At 33.8% G+C, this 22833-nt stretch overlaps 3 protein-coding genes across 3 annotated transcripts; 2 read left to right on the top strand and 1 right to left on the bottom strand.

Annotated features, from left to right (window-relative positions):
* Window positions 1-21: 21 nt before the first annotated feature.
* Window positions 22-6540, bottom strand: TUDOR2 (TUDOR-SN protein 2). Its single transcript, XM_048084784.2, has 17 exons — window positions 6283-6540; window positions 5296-5459; window positions 4902-4979; window positions 4675-4788; window positions 4484-4588; window positions 4149-4355; window positions 3848-4063; window positions 3623-3730; window positions 3002-3172; window positions 2719-2916; window positions 2289-2633; window positions 1955-2185; window positions 1685-1873; window positions 1541-1618; window positions 1271-1465; window positions 560-937; window positions 22-450 (listed from the first exon to the last, which is right to left on the bottom strand). The coding sequence occupies exons 2-17, from the start codon at window positions 5443-5445 to the stop codon at window positions 265-267; spliced, it is 2949 nt and encodes a 982-aa protein (XP_047940741.1). The 5' UTR covers window positions 5446-5459; window positions 6283-6540; the 3' UTR covers window positions 22-264.
* A 3576-nt stretch (window positions 6541-10116) lies between these two features.
* LOC125186270 (RmlC-like cupins superfamily protein) lies at window positions 10117-11269 on the top strand. The gene has a single exon (XM_048082623.2). It carries the CDS (start codon window positions 10161-10163, stop codon window positions 10812-10814), a length of 654 nt encoding a protein of 217 aa, XP_047938580.1. The 5' UTR covers window positions 10117-10160; the 3' UTR covers window positions 10815-11269.
* A 3137-nt stretch (window positions 11270-14406) lies between these two features.
* On the top strand, window positions 14407-18828 carry LOC125186269 (respiratory burst oxidase homolog protein C-like). Its single transcript, XM_048082622.2, has 12 exons — window positions 14407-14710; window positions 14787-14946; window positions 15033-15081; window positions 15155-15268; window positions 15347-15766; window positions 16052-16438; window positions 16536-16631; window positions 16729-16847; window positions 17136-17241; window positions 17687-17760; window positions 17892-18460; window positions 18559-18828. The coding sequence occupies exons 1-12, from the start codon at window positions 14455-14457 to the stop codon at window positions 18663-18665; spliced, it is 2457 nt and encodes an 818-aa protein (XP_047938579.2). The 5' UTR covers window positions 14407-14454; the 3' UTR covers window positions 18666-18828.
* The last annotated feature ends 4005 nt before the right edge of the window (window positions 18829-22833 follow it).

Here is a 22833-nt window from a genome sequence, read left to right as displayed (position 1 = left end):
TCATAGTCATGAAAACATATCTAAAGAAGAGTCTTAGCTTTGCTTTATTAAGGGTGTCTATAACTGAATAATAATAAAGAAAACAAAATTGTTCGCTCAGCTACCAAAAACAAGTCATGAAATTCGGTAAGTTACAAGTAAAAGTTTGAAGCCTTTCACTATTTTGTATGTTCCTCCTCTGAGCCTGTAGTCTCTCTCCATGTTCAGGCCGCACTGCGGTTTAGCATCCAAGTATCGGGTACAGGCTCGACACATACCAACTTCTCACCGCTTCCCAGCAGCTTTCCTTAGTGGAGGTGCTTCGTCATCATCAGACGCAATGTCTCCATACTCCCACATCCCTAGTCTCTTCTCCCGGGCTTCCGTCTGGAATTTTTCCAGTTCGTCCATCGCCTGTTGCTTATCCTTAGGCTCCCATCTACGCCTTTTCTCCAACCGACCCAGTCCCTCCTGAAACGATATTTACATGTTATGATTGTGGCACAAAATCATATAATGATCTGTTTTCCAAATATTAGATGTCAATGAAGATGATAAGAGATATAGTCTAATATCATACCTGCAGCATAACTGCATTGATGCTCGTCTCAGCCTCGCTATCAATCAGACTTACCAAAAAGACAGTGCCCGTGCCCTGTCCTTTCACTTTTCCACCTGACGTGTCCTTATCTTCTATGATGGCTCTAAATTCTTTAGGAGTGCTCAATAGGTGTTCGCTCAAACGGATAGCTGCTTCTTGACCATAGTCATCTGACAAGCCTGGAACCTTGACGAATGCAAGGCTGCATAGCTGAGCAAGGCCTGGTGCAGCAGACACCGAAGCATCAAGAGGACGCAACTGGCTGTAGGGGACGATTTCTTGGTTCCCATAATCAATGTAAAACACCTCAAACTTGTCATTTGCAGATTCCACAGCACCACGTGGAGCATTAACAATCTTCAAAATCAAAGCAGGTTGAGTTAGAAACATGTAGGAGCCAAAATTCTGATATTTAAGAAATATCGACAGTAAAATCGAAATACTTTCTTCATGTACAAACACTGGAACATTAACTAATTACACACTAAAGCTGAGTACCATCGCTAAAACCATAACAGAACCCTGAGAAGTGAAGCATCTTTCATCTAAGACACATAATCGAAGACAGGGCCAGTTATACTCATGAAGTCATACAGAATAACAGAATCAAGATGAAGAAACATCACTGGAACGTAATCAATTGACTATATTCAAGAAAAGTTAAGAGAAAGGTAATGCGATTCCCCTCACCATTGCACGATTCCAAGATTTGTCAGCACTAAACTGAGCCAGAACAATATCTCCCTTTTTAGGATTAAAGGCACCAATTAAAGGAGCTTCTTGAAGGCTTAATGAAGAAAGCTGTTTCTGTATGGCAGCCACTTTCTGATCAGCAACTGACTGAATATAAAATTGACCACCTTCCAGGACTTCTGTGACCGTAACCTGAAAAACAGCATATGATTAGCCATACTGCCTCTGAGATGACTGCCAGTTAGAGAACATATTTGAAACCCATACCTTAAACTCCTCTTTTTGTCTTCTTTCAACAGATGTACCATTGGTAACTTCCTCTCCCTCAACATAATTCTCCCATATCTGCAATAGAAACTATTAGCAAAAGAGCACCAAAAAGAGGAACCATGGAGGAAATTGTATATTCACCTTCAACTTCTTCTGCTTTGCTGATTGCTCTGCTTGAACCAGGAGATGAGCTTCTGGGATCCTATCGAGGCCGAAGGAAGTTTGAAGTTTAGCCAAACCCGCCTCTAAAAGTGGTATTGCCACATTGGTTCTAGACTCCCACATGGTTCCCAAAAAGGTTCCAGTTCTATCAACAGTTTCGACTTCAATCTTCATGCAGGTAGATCAACATAACAGTGAGACAGAACGCACATATAGCAGAGAATGCAAAGCTTAAAAGAAAATAATTACCTCAACATCCCTCTGCATTATTTTCCGCCTCATAAATGCAATGGCTTCTTCCGAATAGGGCTCACCACGGCCAGGGCATCTGACACCAGACAACGACAATGCAATACTGCATGTTGCCTTAGGGATATCTATTTTGTATCGGTGTCCACTGAGAACATATTCGACAACAGCAGACATCCTTCTATTGCGTTGCAAAAATGGTAGGAAGTCTTTCGCTTTCTTTGCATTAGCCTACAGATGTCAATTCAACAAATAGTAAAGTTACCCATGTATTTCTTAAACAAAGTTATTCTAAATAGAACACTATATTTACTCAATATGGTGTAGAACTAACCGTTAGCAAATCTGTCATATGCCTGGTGGGAGGATCTTTAGCAGAATGCATTCCTTTCTTCCCAGAAATAGCACGTGATTCAGCAGATAAGAGGGCATCATAATAATTTGACCTCTCCTCAAAATCTCGATGCCTAACAGTAGTGGCAAAACCACGAGCAACTAAAAGCTCGGCAATATTAACCCCATTTGTTTGGTTAGCAGCAGTAGCATCATCCCCATCCTTAGACGGATTAGCAAGAAAGACAGTTCCAAAATCCATTACCCTTGTATCTCCAGACCCAGCCGGAGCAGCACCCCCATCTGTCAGACCAACCTTCCTGGAATATTCCATAGAAACATTCACCTGAAGAGGTAAAGACGATGTCAAAATTACAGCACTTCATTATAGGAAGTACAAAAGAAAGATCAAGAACTAACCATAACCATACCTGACGACCAATTAGGCGTGTCCTCAGGAATTCCTTAGCATCACGAGCATATGGATCGGGTTTTTGATCTCTACGAGGATTTCCCATTTTAGGGCCCCGTATACTTGAGAGATTGACTCGTCGCTCTGCAGCAGGATCTCCAAATGGCAAGGAATCATCAGCAACAACAATACAGTCTGCACTTGCAACTTCAATCACCTGCACAAAATAAGTTGTCAGCAAATAATCAATTAATTTAGAAAAATTGAAAACCACTAAATGTAAAATCCAGGGCACGACATACTTTTCCTGTAAAGTTCTGGTCATGAATGGCTTTGGAGTTGGTTGCTGGGGGGACATAATTTGTCCAGATTCTTAACCTTGACTTCTTTGCTTGAAGTTCTGCATTCTTCAACCTCCGTCTGGCCTCATCTTCCAGCAAGCTTGCACTCCAGTCGACATATTTTGCTAAACCCTGGGGAAATAAAATATAGATGAACATCATAAAATTCTGGTAAAAGCCAAAGACACAAAATTTTGGCATGTGCATGAGAGAGAGAGAGAGACGTATAACATAGACATCAAGTATATAAGGAAATAATAAGACGACAACTACAAATGCATTTTGAAAACATAAAAAAGTAATTTGTCAACCATTTTTTAACACAGTCCGGATACAAAAAATAAAAGCAAGGGTACCTCAGATACCACACATTGCTTTCATTTTATCAAGAAATCTTAGATAAAAAATTCAAAATGTCCAGAAAAAAAACATAAACTAACAATGGATGACAATGAAACATATATGTGAGAATATTGCCAATTCATAGAGAAGAATCTTATCAACGGTATAAGCTATCACATAATATGGAGCTAAGGGTGAAAAACAGAATTGACTCCATAATAACATTATGAAATGACTTACATGTTCAATAAGCTCCAAAGACAAATCCTTTGCTGATTCGCCATCAGGATAGTATACTGAACCGGTAAGATTGCTAAATTTGTCAACACCCTCCAATACAATCCTTACCTGTATCGCAGAAAATGACAGATACATTAACAGACTTAAACAATTAAAGTATTTTCTTTGAAAAGAGAGAAAAGGGAATTAAGAAAGAGTAAGTCTTTGTGTTTTAAGCAGTCTCACATCTCTGTGCAACACACGGATTTCTGTGAAATGCTTGGCTTCTTTCCCAAAGGGATCTGCAGGAACTTCATTTGCTGATGCAGATGATGCAGCAAGCCTCTGTGCAGATGTTAAAGGAGCACGACCTTCAGTTGTTGAATCTCCATTTTGTTCAGTAGGCACTACCTCAGTAGCAATGGCAGATTCTGCTGCAGCTCTTCTGCCAGCAGACGGAGCCTGGTAGAAAATTCAATATTGATGTAAAATTTGATGGAAAGGAAAAGAAAACCATCAAAAAAGTACTGTCAATCATTATATATACCTGAATCCCAGCAACAAACACTTGGACATATTGAAAGTCTGGAAGCAAATAAACACGGAGTGTGCTTCCATCACGACATTGGTCGACAATAGCCTCCAAAGGACTGCCCTTCTTAGCAGCCAATAGAGCCATAGCATCAAAATTACCAGGGTCGCTAACTGCTGAAGGAGGCAGGTCCCTAATGGCTGCCTCAGCAGCACCTGGGGTCTGAATGGAGAGATAACAAGACATAAATCATCATTACAAAATTCTGAACCATATAATCTCTAAACAGATTATAAAAACACTTCAAATTCAAACAATAAAATAAAAAGAGAAAATATATATATACAGACCGTGTTCCAACGACCAAGACCTTGCTGCTTGGCCTGCTCTTCAAGGCGCAGCAGATCTGCCAAGTAAGGACTAGCTTCTCCTTTCTGTTGACCTTGATCCCTAACCTGTGTAATGGAAAATATGAATATGAGATACAGCATGAATCAGCGCACACAGTAACAATGAAAATGGTCTAACAACAATGGAAAACCTTTGCCCAGCCTCCAGCAACCACGAGCAAAGCCACATTCTTATCCCCAAGGAAAACAGAGCCAAACTCCCGATTAATGGATGGTACAGTGTAATCCACTCTGAAAGTTACCTCCTGTAATGCAAAAGACACAAATTGTTAAACCTAAATTTCAAAAATACAATAACTCACATTTAAACGAACAGATATCCTATGGCAGACCAACAAAGACAACAATAAAAATCCACCTTTCCAATGCAAAGCTTCCTCAAGAATTCTCTACTCTGCCATGCAAATGGCTCATCAAGTCCACCTCTTCGGGGAGCCTATAAGAGAAACAAAGTAATACAAGGACTTCAGCAAGTATATTCTCAATCTGGTAACCCCGGACACTATTTGAAGGAGGTAGCCATCAACCAAATTCAATATTTAAGACGCTTCCAAAAATTAGATTCAGGAAATACAAGTATATTAACAAAATCATGGAGTACATTCATTGATAAATGTAAGGGGGTAATAATATAACACAAACGACTAGAATCCATAAAGCTTAGATGAATTCCTCAAGAATAATTATCTAAATGCATGCTCATGAATCTGAGAAGCTTACTGAATAATTACATAAACATAAACAGAACATACCAACTTAGGAGCCATTAATGAAGACAAAGTGATTGTCTTCTCTGGGGGAATCTCAGCCTTCGTGTTCCCCATTATCACCAAGCAGTCACCAGATGAAACAGCTTTTACTGTTCCCCTCAACCATCCTGTGGCTCCAGCTGCCGATGCCATTTCAACAGCTAAATCTGCATAACAAGAGGTTAAAGGCGGTGACTTAGAAAAGGTAAAAGCAACAGCAACAAGATCAACAAAACTAAGCTCCGTTCTCCTTCTGAATCAGTTTTTGTGCATGGTTACCCGATTGAACTAATAAAAATGCAAGCTTAAATAACAGTACTCCCTAAAAAGACTAAGTAATCAAACTCGCACACTGCAAAACCAGTAATTGTACTACTGAAAAAACATAAAAGTAAGGATAAAAGATCAATACTTTATTTGCAAAACTGATTCAAATAAAAGGTTGGAGAAAGACTTATGTATCTTAATGAATCATAAGGAGGAGGAGAAGTTTCTATTGTTAAAATCATAAACAATGTGCCAAAAAAGGATTAATTTTTCATTGAAAACAGAAATATTTAGAATGGATGCAAATTAAATAGCCTAAATTAACAGATCCATGCTTCTGCAATTTCACAACATTCTATAAAACCCCATCCAAACCTTATATGAATCTAATTCACAAATACAGTAGTCAACCATTACACACAGATGACGCAAACTCCAGGATTTAACAAAAGAACAAATGCAAGTAATTAATTACTGTGTAGCAGCTTCCACATGCCGAATCACGCACATCAAATAGCTACACGAGCAAATTCTATCGGAAAAATCTCAACAAACACATGCAAACACACATACGATAGAGATCTACAGCTCAACACCAGCGATCATCACGATCTCACACAAAAACACTCAAAACAAATCCAGAAACAGTCAATTCACTGTACACAAACGCGTGCATTAATCATCAGAGCTCCAGATCAATAAGATCTGGAAAAAAAATCTCACCTACAAAACCACCTCAAAAAGTCTCCGATAAATCCTAGGCTGGAGGAGGTTGAAGAGCGAGTGTAGCGAAAGCGATCCGATTTCCAATTCGATTACGATGAATTCATCAAATCTAACCAATTATTTCCATAAACTGAAACGGAGTTCTGTTAAGTTTTTCTGATTCAGTTTCTTTACTCAATTTGGAGCGGAATTTGAGAGAATGTGTTCAAGAGAGAGACGACGGCGGGGCATGGAAAGCATATACATCTATGTCGATCTAAAGATTGGTCTTTTATAGCAATGTGCAGCAGGCCTCATCTAAATCGCCTCGATTTTTTCTAGAATTACTGAATGTGCCCCTGATGGCCTGCCGTTTTGCTTTTTCTCCTAAATCTAAATCTATTCGGAATTGTACATTTATTTCCAAATTCATATTTTTTGCTTTTTATTATTGGAAAAATAGCGACAGAAATTTGTGACGAGAATGGAACGCCACGTGGAGGTTGAGGCCAATGAGAGCGCGACGTGTGGGGGTAGTTGTTATTTCTGCCACGTCAGAACTGGGCTTTTGTGGAAAAGTTAGTTTTCTGTCCAAATTTTGGACAGTAGTATTTTTAATTGTGTGTTTTAAATTTTTAATGCTGTTATAATTGTTAGGGAATTATCTGTGGATTTTGGACTTTTCCATTTAATTGGCATTTATATTGAGATGAATAACATTATTCTTAATTGGGCAAGAAATCTTCTCCATGTATTCTGCAATATACCTATATTGTCAAATTCATAATATGTGGAATAAATAATTGCTACCATCCAAATTAGTGCGATTACAAAAAAAAAAATTATTTTATAAAAAAATATTAGCAGCTAGTGTTGCTTTGATGCTAACTCATTTTCAATATTTGTGCGAATTTTAAATTTGTGGGATACTTTGTTAACGTTTGATAGTTTCGGTATTTAGTAGTACTCCCCGTAGTAAATTAGTTCAAGTATTTGACTGTATTTATGTGTAATTCATGTCATTTATTAGGATGACAATAATTCGAATATTATATAAAGTAGTACTCCATATACTAGTAAATTTTTCCTTGCAGTATGAATTTTGCTCATGTTTTGCTTTTTATACACTGAATAATTATTTGAACAATGGCGATTTTATTATCATTTTCTCCGCTCTTACAGTACGGCCATGTTTGGTTGTCAGGATTCTGTCTGGGAAAGTAATCTGATTCCTCAAATTTCAAATTCATGTGTTTGTTTCGGTTTTTAATCAAACTGGGAAAGTAATCAGAATCCGAGAACAAGGAAAGTTAGTACAACTTTCCAGGATTCTGAATTCCAACTTTTCTTAGATATTCTTTTTCCAAGTTTTAGGATTCTTACATATTTAAGCAATATAGTATAGTTTTATAATAATAATAATAATAATAATAATAATAATAATAATAATAATAATAATAATATTATTATTATTATTAATTACACTGTATTTAAAATAATTTAAAATTATAAATCATACTTAATTTCACTATAATAAATAACTATAATTAAAATTATCATAATTATAACTATATTTTATAAACATTCATAATAGTAATTAACAATTTATTAATAATTAATAATTATAATATAATTATATAATATAAATTGTATAATAAATCATAATTATTATATATTACTCCATTAATAAATAATTAATCAAAAAGGTCATAGTGCAATTTTAATTTATAAAATTTATTCAATCATAATATGTATAAATATTATAATTATAATATAATAATTATTATATTTATTATTATAATAAATGAGTATAATACTCTAACTATAATTATAATTATATTATTATATTATGGTGGACAATCCATATTTAAATTATCCATCATAATAATAAATATAATAATATAATTATTTATAATTAATAATTTATTAAAAAAAATTATAATATTATTCTTTTTTATAAATAAAAAAATAATAAGTAGTACTTATATTTTTAGTTTGGTGTTTAAAGTAATATAAATTTAAAATCTTGATATTTTCCAAACACATGAAAGTAAAGTTACTAGGATTCATATTCTCGAGATTCATTATCCCAGGAATCATTTTCCTTACCAACTTTACTTTTCGCCGAACAAGCATGGTGCATTTGGTATGGGAAGTAGTTATATATTCCAATGTCATTTATATGGTCAAAATTTTCACTGTTAATATGAGCAATGGAGCGTTAGAATTTACTCCCATTCCTTCCAATGATATATCTCATTTTTATTTTTAGTCAATCATAATAAAGATCATATTTCTATTTTTGATAAAAAATAAATCAGCATTAATAAATATAATTATTTTTTATCTTCGCGGAGTATTACATTCAAAAAAAAAATCTTAATACTTAACACAATTACAATAACTTCTAAAATCACGTGACATCCCCCCAAACAATTATCTAAAACAGGGGTATACATCAATACAATGTAATAGTCAAACAGACAATAGATATATGTAAATTATGTGAAAAACATTATGACAAAGTTGACTTGAAAAATATTGTTGTGATTCAACTAAAATATTTATTAAACTCACAAAGTATAATATCGGAAAAACGCGTCTATAGATTTCAGATACAGAGGTCAGGGCATATTAATGTCAATATGTATGGGGCAATTGCATATAAAGCCAATACGATAAAGTGTAGGATTTTTTATCCAAAAATATGTAAAAATATGGTTTTTAATTATTTTTATATTAAAAGATATTTTTTCCTTTAATAGGCCCCTACAAAGATCACAACACTTTTTATTTATTAAAGAATCTAAATATTGTGCCCTATTTACCATCACATTTTATCTATTTTTTTCATGTCACTATCGTCTATCGTCCAACCCCCACTGTTGTCATCATCTGCTCCCCGCTCATCTCAAACCCATTGTATGCCCATTTTCAATTTCTTCAAGTGCCGTTCACTTTAACCTAAAACACCACCCGTCATGATGCCACATGTCCTCCAGTGTGCATGAAGGTGGCTTTCTCAGTTAAAGAGATGATAAACTTCAGTTGGACAAAGTAGTGCTCTTGTGGATACAATTACTGCAAAAAATTATCTTTTAGGATACAAAAAGTGAGACACAATCACGTGCATTGGAAAGTTTTAAAAAATAACAATAATTTAGGACGAAAAAAAAATATTTCTAAATTAAGAAAAAATTAACTTAATATTTGTTCGTTTAGGACACTTCCATTTGCGTCCTCTGAAAGTGGTATAAGATTGATCAACCTCAACGTTTTTCCTTTCCTAATTACAACAATAAGCAAATGACGCATCTATGTATGAAAATTGGTTCCCCAATTTAGTACACTATGCTATTTAAAATCTAAATTAATTAATTAATCAATTATGGAGTATCAAGATTTGAAATAAAATAAAATCAAATCTTATCAAAATAAAAACCCTTCGATTATCTTGATCAACTATCCACATGGTACGTAGTTTAATTAGGCATTCAATTAATAATTATTACTGTTGAAGACGAAATACAATGTTGCACTAGAGGATCATATTTGAATCAAGCTCAATTATAACTCTTATATATGTAGCTCTTCATCGATGGCCTGGCCTCCACATAAATATGTGATATGGGACTTTTCAATTGCAATATGTGATCAAGTTGTAACTCAGCACAAGGACATCCAACCTCACAGATGAAAGGATCACATCATTTTCAAAAGCAAATGTGCTTTTTACACCTTAAGCAATAGTGAAGTGAAGTGAACTCCAAGCCTATCTACATTAATTTAACTTCCACAAGCTGCAAACTCAATATTAATTCCACCTCCCAATATTTTTATATATACACATACAACACCACATTCCAAAACACACTTAAAAAAACCTTCAAAGAACAATGAAACACCACAGACTACTAAACCTCCTCCTGGCCTCTCTCCTAGCCTCCATTATCCAACCCTGCATCGGCGGCGACGGCGACAACCTCTACGACGTCTGCCCAAGCGACGCCGCGAACCAAAAAATGTTCTTCAATGGCTACCCGTGCAAGGCGCCCTCGGACGTGGCAGCGTCGGACTTCAAGTCGTCCCTGCTGGGGTCGGCCGGGGACATGGACAACTTCTACCGGTCGTCCGTGACCCTGGCGACAGCCGCAGAGTTCCCCGGGCTGAACACGCTGGGGCTGTCTGCGGCCAGGACGGACATGGACGTGGACGGGATGGTGTTGCCGCACGCCCACCCGCGCGCCTCGGAGATGATGTTCGTGAGGGCCGGGGTGGTGGCGGCCGGGTTCGTGGATTCGACGAACCAGGTGTTTCAGAAGCGGCTGGGGGAGGGGGAGGTGTTCGTGTTTCCGAAAGGGCTGCTGCATTTCTGCTTCAATGCTGGGTTTGAGCCGGCCACGATTTTCTCTGTGCTTAATAGCCAGAATCCCGGGATCGCTAGCGTGTCGGGTGCCATGTTTGGGGGGAAAGGGATGATGGAGAAGCTCAAGGCTGTTTCTATGGAGGATTTGAATGGGGTTAGCAGCGTGGAGTTGTTCTGGGAGTAGTAGGGACTTTTTTAAGATTTGGTTAACCTATTTTACTTAAAGCTTTTAATGCCATCTTTTATTTTTATTTTTTTGCTAATTCTCTTAATTTTTCTAACAGTATGGCCTAGTTGTGCCACATAAAAGACGTGTTTAGAGATGGAGAAAATTGAAAGATGGTAAAAGTCGTGTTGTGAGTGAAAATTAGAGTAGATAGTGTGCTTTGTGTGACTATTTTATTGATCATGCATTAGGGATGCTTTTGGTGTATGTATTGTACATGAGTTGATTTGGTTTTCGGACAATATTTTAATGTAATTAAACGCTTGTATTTATTTGAAGTTTGTGATCTTGGAATGAATAATTTGTACTATTGGTTTTGTTTGCTAGATTATCATTAGCGATCAGATCAGGCCAGTTGATATGTGTAGTTTATATAGTAGTACATGATATAAAATGTTGGAATTTGAATTGTATTATGTATTTACGTTTTTATTTTTGTATGAACACGGAATATGAAACATCAATTGCGCAGCAGCTTCATCAAGCATAACTCTATGAGTATAATGCTCAAACTAGCTATTTAATTTATCTTAATCAATTATACTCTATTTACCAATATTGAATTCAAAAGACATGGAATCTTTATTATTTTGACCATTAACGTGCAGATTTTATGTTCAACATAATATTTTTTGTATAGGGGTAATAAGGGGTAATTATTTTTTTTTTTATTAGAAAAAGAAATTGGCACCCCCCTCCCCTTCACACGCAGAGCCTCATTGCCATTTCCATCACTGATTTGCATATTCGATACAAAAATCCCAATGATTTATGTTTACATGCAATCTCAGATTCTCAGTTGTTTTTGTTTGTTGTATTTGTCCTACATTCTTCTGCATTGTAAATCTGGAAAATACCAAAATGAAAACAGAGAAAATAGTTTGTTTGTTTTTTTTTTTTTTTTTGAAAAACTATATGCACATATAAAGAAAATAAAAAGGGAAATAAATAAGAGTATACGCCTATAATTAAATTGAGCCCAAATTTTCTCCTGTACTCCCTAAATGCTGATGAACAAGTAACATGATAACATCTCGAAATGCTGTAAAGACAACGAAATTCCCAGGAAATCCTACACTAAAATGTCAAAATCTCATTTACTCAATTATCCGAAGCCAAAAAGAAAAAAAAAATAAAACAACAAAAGCATGGCACTAAAATTAATCACACAAATCATATACATTTATAATTGAATGAAGGTGGGGACTGGGGAACCACTACCAACCCCATTACTAAACTCCACTATCAATTACTACTATTATGTTCAAATTGGACGCCATCATATGTCTTTTGCTCATTCAAGGATGACCCTCGTCTGAGCTCATCAAACAAAATAACCTACGTATTTACTTGTAAAGAAATAAAAAGACAAAAATTTATATATATTGATGATTCTACAAACAAATAATCCCCTCTTATTGTGGGTTGGTTTGGGCCACCAAATTGGGGCATTTTCATTTTTCACAATGAAACTTCTCCACTCAAATGTCAAAAGTATTCTTTGTTATATTGTGAGAAAAATCACAAATTAGTTCTTCCACCAGTGACAGTGCCCCGCAAAAAAATTACTCCTGCAAAAATTGTCAACAACATTTTTTAAGTCAATAAAAGATTTCTCTTTAATTTCAATAATCATTAGTTGGTTTATACAACGACTTGCAAGTTATAATCGATGTACGTACAATGTCAATTGCTTGCATGTGTTTGTATTGATGCATGTTTATCATTTATACTTTCAATTTCGACTAAGATCGCTTCATATGTGTCTATCACAATGGGAGAGAAAAAGCACGTCTCTACTACAATTAACTATACTTTCAGGAAAGTGTTAAAATTTATGGTTAATGGTGCCACGAAAATGATAATCATAAACTGATTTTAAGACACTCCTCGTTTCAATAGGTTATCTAACTCTTTAGACATCATATTTCAATAGGTCACTCCCTAAAATGAAATAATTTAGATTGAGAAGACCAATATCCTCCAACTGGGCTTAGCAAAATGTGACTTGACCCTAGTCCCTGATGATTACAACTTCACCATGTAGATACAATCAAATATGTACATGTACACTCCTGAATTTATTCAATTAAGTTAAAATGACGGATACAATGACGTCAAATATACACGTAGATCACATTGTTTAGACCCATTAATCCATTATTGTATGGAAAAAAAATAATTGAAGCAATGTTGACTATAAATGTCATCGTACAGCTAGAAGATTACAAATATATCTATCCACCCCGACGAATTTCTCCAACAAGATAGAGCTACAATAAAGTATTTCACGAAGAAGAAAGTGATCCCACCAAATGCGGCGCCACTATTAAATCAATCCTTCTATTAACAAATTATGCCCAACCATTAATAACTGATCATTCTAATAAATAATAATGAGAGAGCGATATGCAACGTGATGCGCATGAATGGAATGCTACTTATAAAATACTATGAATATTATTAGAATTATTATATACAAATGTTATAAACTAAAAAATTATACTTCTTCTGCTCACCAAAAATGGGGCGGGGTCCTCATCTTAAAATAGAAAGTCTATAAAGTTTTTATTTTTAATAGACAATCCAAAATGAAAATAGTTTCTATTTTCAAAGAATGGAGATAGTAAGAGTTAGCAATAGTTACTTGAGTGGACTACCAATAATTCCCCGGAGGACATGGTTACAATAACTTGTTGACGTGATGTGAAAATTTATCTTTTAACTGTTTATTTTCAGATTGGATAATCTAGATTTCATAATAATTATTAATTTAATATGGAGTAGTTATATAGCAACCGAACTGGATCCTATTATATTGAACAAATATAAACTTGGAGTTACTTTCTTGAACATAGTAATTATTTCCTTCGCATCTTGCTAATGTACTCTCGTTGTCCACAAATAATTCTCAAATATATATATATTTTTTTTATGTTTGTCAGTTAGCAATTATCTCATTTATATTTATTATTTTTGTCAAATAATCTTTATAAGTGGAGTAACTAACATTTCAGTTCTATTTTCATCTTCTTCATTCTTAAAATTCAAACCATTTAAAAGTAAAACAAATCATTGTAGATGGTGGGAGCATTCATTCATTTTAGCTCTTCGATATTTATTTATCTCATCTTATAATAAACTATATAGGTTAAAAACTTAAAGTCGCATACGTAAAGGTTTTCTTTATTCAGCGTATGATTTTAAAATCTTCCAACAATTGGATTTTTAGACTACGCAAGTATTCTATTAATAAATCATATACATGACCCCAAATACTCACCGTTTACTATTCTTTCCAGGTAGACAGTAATGGTCGATCACAATATTTTTAGTGGAAATTTTTGTCGATTAGCTTATAAACCGAAATAAAACAATCCTTAGCATATCATATTATTTCAACGTATCTTTGTAAAAAATATATAATTAATTCAACATATTAAAAATTAAAATAGACATCTTAACAACAACTGGTGAGTTCACACACCAAATTCATGCGTATAAATTCAGTGCCTCAAAAAACCAATCATCTGAAATCTCAGTCGTTATTTTGTATGATCATTTTCTCTTATCATTAGTTTGTAATAGAGAATCAGAGATGCCAAACAATGATGGTATGAATGGGGAGGAAAACAAGTCTTCATTTGGATTGAAACAAGAGGTGAAGCGTTTGGTATCCGTGAGGCGGCCAGCGCGGAAACTCGACCGGGCCAAGACTGTCGCTTCGCGGGCCCTCACGGGGCTCAAGTTCATCAGCAAGACCGGTGGCACGTGGGTCCACGTCGAGGAGCGCTTCAACAAACTCAAATCCGATGATGGAATGTTGTCACGCGACGACTTTGGCAAATGCATTGGTATACTATAATTAATGAAATTATATGAGCTTATTAGTAAAATACTTGAAGTAAATAAATTTATGAGTACATATAGGAATGAAGGAGTCGTCTACGTTCGACGGTGAGCTCTTCGACGTGCTTGCCCGGAAGTGGGATACCTCCGGCAACTCCATCAACAAAGAACAGCTCAAAATTTTCTGGGAACAGATTGCTGACCCAACTTTCGATGGTGGCCTTCAAATTTTTTTTGAAATGTAAACGTTACTCTTCATTACACTCTCATTTCCAACCCTATATATGTATGTAAAATAAATTAATGCAATTTGAATTCCGAATCCAGGGTTGATAAAAATGCAGATGGAAGAATCACTGAAGACGAAATCCGGGAGGTATATATGATATGAACTGTATGTATTAATTAAACTAATGCACAGTCGATGATCCTAATAAGTGTTGACGTAGATTATAAGCCTGAGTGCTAAAGCAAACAAGCTGTCAGTCAACCAAAAAGAGGAAGATACTTATGCAAAAGTAATCATGGAAGAATTAGACCCCAACAAGCTCGGCTACATCATGGTACTACAACTCAACTCAACCAATTATCTAACTATCAAACTCAATCTAAATTCAAATTAATTAATAATCGATAAATAGATACACGACTTGGAGAAGCTCCTGCAGCCAGATGAATCGGATGGGGACTACAGCCGGAATCTGAGCAAGCTGCCGAGTGAGAACCGTAGGCCGCCAACGAAAACCGAGGTGCTCATCAAGCGGTTCTACAGCAGCGCTGCGTATTTTGTGGACGCAAATTGGAGGAGGGTGTGGGTGCTGGCGCTGTGGGTTGGAGTTATGGCGGGGCTTTTTGCCTACAAATATGTGCAGTACAAAAACAAGGCGGCTTTCGAGGTGATGGGGCACTGCGTTTGCATGGCCAAAGGCGCGGCCGAGACGCTCAAGCTCAACATGGCGCTGGTTCTGCTCCCGATGTGCCGGAACACCATCACTTGGCTCAGGAACAGGACTAGTTTAGGCAAGGTTCTTCCCTTTGATGACAATATCAATTTCCATATGGTAAGTTTCTTTGTTTATCTATTTTTGGTCGTCCACTAAAATTAGTCTTTGTGTATTTATCAGTAAGTTTTTCCTCTCATTAGGGTCCCAATTGTTACTAACAAACTTCAACCGCTAATTTTCCTTATGTTTTTCTTCACCAAATTTTCATAAATTAAACTTGTGTCATTCACAACTAAATTATTTTTTTTGGACAGATTTAATTAGTAGTACTACTACTATTTTTAGCTTGGGTTCTAATTCCAATCAATTTAATAAAGTTGATTGTGAATATTGAATTTATAGATTGTTGCCACGGCGATCGGAATAGGAGTTGGAATACACGGGATAAGCCATCTGGCGTGCGATTTTCCGCGACTCCTCCACGCGAGCCCGGAGGAGTACAGGAAGATGGCACCATACTTTGGAGATGATCAGCCAAAGAGTTATTGGCATTATGTAAAAGGTTATGAGGGTGTGACAGGGATAGTGATGGTGGTTTTGATGGCTATAGCATTCACACTTGCATCACCATTTTTTAGAAGAAACAAAGTGCATCTACCAAAGCCTTTGGACAAGCTTGCAGGGTTCAATGCCTTTTGGTATTCACACCACATATTCATCATTGTCTATACCATTCTCATTCTTCATGGAATCAACCTATATATGACCCATGAATGGTACAACAAAACTGTGAGTTCTCATTTAATTCCTATTTAGAAATTTAAAGTGATATAGGTAGTATTTTTTTCGATTGAGTTATCTGACTATATGTCATGTTTGTGCATAGACTTGGATGTATGTTGCCATTCCTATAACAATTTATGTTGGAGAAAGATTGATAAGAGCCTTCAGATCCAGCGTCAAGCCAGTCAAGACCCTTAGGGTATATTAATATTGCACCAAATTAAACCATAACTAATGTTACTATAATTTTTTTGGTAGTATTCATGTGCTTGAATTAATTACTTTCATGGATGAAGGTGGCATTCTACCCCGGAAAAGTGCTAGCACTGCACATGAAGCCTCATAAAGAAATATTCAAATATAAAAGTGGACAGTATATTTTTGTCAACTGTTCAGCTGTTTCTCCATTCGAATGGTATGTGTCTCAATTTTTTTTTATTATGAAATGTAACGAAGTAGTATAATAAATCAACATGTCATGAATATGGGATCATCTAGATGTTTTTATTGTACAGGAGTACTATTATATTTAATTAATATATATATTTATTGGTAATGATCAAACTCAAACTCTGTACATTATAGATTACCTACCATGAATTGACAGGTAATTGTATGGGTAACAAGAAGTTTGACAAACAGCACTCTGCACATATTTAATGTTGTCTTATTTAAAATAATTAGATTCCTTAAATAATTGCAGGCATCCATTTTCAATAACTTCAGCTCCTAGAGAAGATTATTTAAGTGTTCACATTCGGGATGCGGGTGACTGGACCAAAAAAATTCAGGAAGTATTCAGCTCAAAGGTAAACTCATATATATATGCTCATTTTGATATTTGTTATCCCCTCTTAAATATACTTGAGATTCTCTACTTCATTACTCTATTTTTTACTGTTTTTTTTTAGTTCTTTATTTTATTTTAGAGTTGACTATATACACTCAATTATGATGTGTAATTTTATCCTAGTGCTTGGCTTGAGGAGTCTAACATTTTCTTTTTTATATACAGTGATTTTTTTTTAAAGTGAACTTCAGAAATAAAAATTATATCAAATCACTGATGTATTAATATTAGTTGGCACTTGGCATTATAAATTTATCAATAATTGATATTTATAAATCAGCAAACTGGTATTCTTGAGTCAGCGAACTGTCGTTTTACAAAGTATTTTTTAATACTTAATTTGTCTAGCAATGTCTTATTGTTTATTTAGAATTAAAATGTGTGGATTATTAATTCCTTGTAAGGTACCTCGGCCGCCACCTACAGAAAAAAGTGGGCATCAGTCAACCAAGTTTATTGATGTAGAAAATAATCACAAGTAAGTCGATGGTTTCCATAATCCATTCTAATAAAATTAGTGGATTAATAATACTACAAAACAATTATAAAAAAATATGTGCACACTACATTATATATCATGCATTGGTACTAAATGTCTCAATCCCACAGTGTTCCAAAGATACTAATCAATGGTCCTTTTGGAGCACCAACACAAGACTACAAAAAATACGAAATTGTGGTACTAATAGGGCTCGGGATCGGGGCAACCCCAATGATCAGCGTGGTGAAAGACATCGCCACCAATATAAAAGCCATGGAGGAGGAAGAGAACGCGATTGAGGAGGGAAGCAGGGGAGGAACCGGCCCTCTCCCGCCCACCCCAGTGGCTAAGAGAAAGAAGGGGTCGGGCAGCGATAAACATGATCAATTCAAGACGAAAAAGGCTTACTTCTATTGGGTGACTAAAGAGCAGGGCACGTTCGATTGGTTCAAGGGCGTGATGAATGAGATTGTCGAAATGGACCATAACCGAGTGATAGAAATGCACAATTACTGCACAAATGTGTATGAAGAAGGGAATGCTCGTTCCCTCCTAATTTCTAAGCTTCAATCAATCATCATTGCTAAAAGTGGAATCGATATTGTGGCTGGGACTAAGGTTAAATCACACTTTGGTAGGCCTAATTGGGACACAGTCTTCCAAACAATTTCAAATAATCATCCAGGTTCTAAAGTTGGTAAGTTCATACATTGTTTTTGTTAATGTAAATGAACTCATAAATCATCATTTAATTACTTGGTTTATTAAGAAAATTGTTGTTGACCATTTTTGCAGGAGTATTTTACTGTGGGGCACCAGCAACGATGAGAGATCTGAAAAAGGCAACTAAAATTTCTCACCCCAACCCAGCCAAATTCGTGCTCCACAAAGAAAATTTTTAAAAGTATAATCGAAAAGTTTGGTGGTTATATTATTTTCAGAATCCAATTTTAATCGCAATGATGAATTTAAAATCTTTTGTGTTGTAATAAATGTTAGCTGCTGTAATTAAAATATAGCATTTCGTTATTGGTAGGTAATGCTTTTAAATTTGTTATGCTAGTACCTATCTTTCTTCCCAAAATCAATTTTATAAATCAATCAAAAATATCCACTCAATTTATACTTACAAGACGTCAAGACCCACACAAATACATTCAGGCCTAATGGGTCTTCAAAACATGGGCTTCCTAAAATAGGGCCTGGCCCATTCAAGCAATATTAATCGTTTACTTTTTTAGTTTTATACTTCTTTTATTTATTACTCCATACCAAAATCATTTCATACATTCTTCTTTAGTTCTATTCTTATTTTATGTATTGAAGGATGATTATTTTCCCTTTTATCTTGGTGGGTATAATTATGATTCATGAAGGTATGGAGTATAATTTGTAGACACATCTAGATATATTCTACATTTAAAATTCTCACTATATTAAGTAAGTAGTGGAGTAGTAAAATTAAGTCTTTGAAATTTTTAATTAAATAAATGTCTATTATGTTTCCAAGCTATTTGGGAGTGGCTTATTAGCTTGTCAAGTAAGATGTTTCCTAATTAGCCCTTATTATAGTACTTCCTTCTTTTTCCGATCCTTCCCTCTTTGTTTTTTTTTCTTGTTTATCAAACAAAAATTATTTAAAGAACATATGATTGTTGCAGCACATCTACCGTATACTTAGAAAATTGTTGTACTAATTTTTTATATTAAATCAGCAAACTATTTATCTAATGCTAAAACTATACAGCATATTATTTACCTAGATCCTTTAGTCTGACTTGTGTCTTATTCTATATTCAATGATGAATGACTCGGTCATAAAAGCAACTTTTTTAATCCAGAGTTAATAAAATCACAACTAGTTTACGCGTGTGAATAATATTATAAGTAGTATGAAACGTGAAATGTAAAATATTAATATGTGAAAATAATAAATCATAAATTAATAGTTAAACCGTGTTGATTAGGTTGAGTACTGTTTAATTATATATGTTAGCAATTTGTAATTTTGAAAACTGAAATAAAATATAAATACATTTTCATAATTTTTAAATTCATGGTAGGACACGGTAGATTTGGTAGCGGCCGGAATTGCATGTTCAACGACAAGCATAGGTTTATCATTTATGGCATCTAATCAGTCTGTGTGTCCTTGTATTTTCGTGCATGTCTATTCAACAGATAAATTCTCGCATTTCAATAAAATGATCAACCTGTAACATATCGGCTAAATAACGAACCTATTATTTGTATTTTTCTTTCCTTTCCTCCTTTTTTTTTTAATCTCATTTTCTTTCGATCAATTGCATTTGAAAGCATAAACGTAAGCATACGATTAATGGACTTGTAGCGGGGCAATTGCCCCTACTCAAACTTTAACTTCTATACTATTTTTTTTTTAAAATTTTGAATATTTATTTAAGTTCCTTTTTAAATGTTTCATTCTCAATTTTTCAAATTATCTGCTTATATATATTTTTGTCCCTCTTAAGTTTAATTCATGGCTCCATCTCTGACGTTATTGAATTTGGTACTTGCAAAAGAACTTTTTTTTGTGGTACTAGTGTGCAACATTCATGTCAAAATGTTAAGTTACTATATGTGATCATAACTCAGTCTTTGATATCATGAATTAAGATAGGACACAAATACAATACATTAATTTGTTTGAAATTAAAAAAAAAATCATGAATAGGCCAAAATTTGCAGGTGATCATAAATTTGCAGGTCATGTTACCAAAATTTTTTTTTGTAGGTGATCATAAATATAACTAATTAAAATAATTGGGCATGGCTGGCAAATTGCAACGTTGACGTAATTATAAATTAACCTTATTAGAGCTTACGAATATTGAAATGCAATAACCATTTTTTGAATAAGATTCGTTACTGTTTCCTAGTAATTCAACCCAATTGCATCATCCCTGCCATTGCCACGTCATAGACAAAATGCTACCCAATACGACGTCGTGGTAGTAGGTAACAACGACGACGTTGATCGCCCGTTCAAGGAGAACCCTTCCTCCGTCAATTCTCATGTTAGGTTGATCCTACGTGTAAAATATCACATCTTTAATCATAATACCTTACCTACATTATTCACACCAACCATTTGGTTACGTCAACTCATATGGGCATATGACTTCTCTCAAATAAACTCATCAATTGGTCTATGATTCAATTGTACACATGGAACTAACAAATTTAATAATATGAATTAAATTTTATAACAAGAAATTTGATTGTGTAAGTAGTAGAAATATTGTTTCGAATTAAAATAAATAAATAAATTAATACAGCTTGTATGCGATTTTGAGAAGTTCAACAAGAATTGCTGGTCTTGCTTGATGGCTTCTCCATTGACAAAGTATTAGTACTATTACTAGTTTTTGCTTGTCAATCATATTTGACCAATCAACCCTTTCATTTATTCCAATTTTCCCATCAAGTTTTTGTTTGATGTTCAATTATTATTGTAAAACAAATACTGTATATATTCGATGGACAATATTGATAAATTACTTGTACTATTACTTACGTAAAATATTTTTATGTTGAATTGACTACTAGTTTTTTATAGTTGGATGAAACTTAGCCGTTCTTTTAGTTGGATGAAACTGTAGCGTCTACCAATAGCTTTTTTTATGAAAAGACATAATCTTGTGGAATAATTGTCAAATTAAGATCATATTCTGTATTTAGAATTTAGTACTACTATTTTTGTGATTAGGGAGAATCTTATAGTATCACATTGTACACTTTTTAAACCATATAAGATATAAATTGCACTCCTAAATAAACTATGGTGTCATTCAGTTGGCATGACTTATTATAATATGATTGTACATCTATGGTTGTGTGATTATCCATATAAGATTAAGTTGTGTGATTCAATCTCATGAACAATCTTGCAAACTGAACAATCTATATATATATGATATGAATCATATGATGTTTTCTATCCTAACGTTTTACTCAGGTACAAACTCTTAATTACGTTTCAATTATGCATTCATTCACTCTACGAACTAAAGATTAAATATTCACTTTCATAGTAAGACATAATATAAAGCAAGTCCAATAAAAAAAACTCTGAAAATTCATAGTCCCATTGAAATTGTTCAACACACATATTTTAAAAGTTGTTAGACTTATAATTATAATACGTTTTTTTTTGTTACATATATATACATAGATTTTAAAATATTCAATCCGATGCGAACCAAAATCCAAAAATTCAAATCGTATTTTAAGTTTCAATTTAATTTGGATCAAATTTTCCAAATTAAGATACTTTGCTCAGATGATTATATAATTGTAAATACACATGTGCCATGTTTGGTTGTCAGGATTCTGTCTGGGAAGTAATCTGATTCTTTAAATTTTAAATTCATGTGTTTGTTTCAGTTTTTAATCAAACTGTGAAAGTTATCAGAATCTAAAAACAAGGAAAGTTAGTACAATTTTCCATGATTCTGAATTCTAGCTTTCCTTAGTTATTCTTTTTCCCAGTTTTAGGATTCTTACATATATAATGCAATATAGTATAATTTTATTATTATTATTATTATTATTATTATTATTATTATTATTTAGAATGTTTTAGAAATAATTTAAAAATATAAATCATACTACTTAATTTTAGAATATAAATAACTATGATTAAAATTATCATAATTATAACTTACTTTATAATAATTCATAATAATACTTAATAATTTATTAAATAATTAAAATATAATTATATAATATAAATCGTATGATAAATAATTATTATTATTTTTATAAATTAATAATTAATCAATAAAGTTATAGTGTAATTTTCATTTATTAAATTTATTCACTTATAACATCCTTAAATATTATAATTATAATACTAATTATTATTATTATTATTATTATTATTATTATAATAAATGAGTATAATATTTCAAACTATAATTATATGTATTATTTTATATTATGATAGATAATCCATTTTTTAAACTATCCATTGTAATAATAAATATAATAATATAATTATTATTATTTGTAATTAATAGTTTATTGAGAATTTTATATTATTATTCT

This window comes from Salvia hispanica, chromosome 5 (genome assembly GCF_029641045.1).
Source record: "Salvia hispanica isolate PSC_SH4W2 chromosome 5, Shi_PSC_v1, whole genome shotgun sequence".
Classification (NCBI taxonomy): domain Eukaryota; kingdom Viridiplantae; phylum Streptophyta; class Magnoliopsida; order Lamiales; family Lamiaceae; genus Salvia; species Salvia hispanica.
The sequence above is the reverse complement of the archived record's forward strand: the minus strand, read 5'-3'. Positions and strand labels throughout refer to the sequence as shown.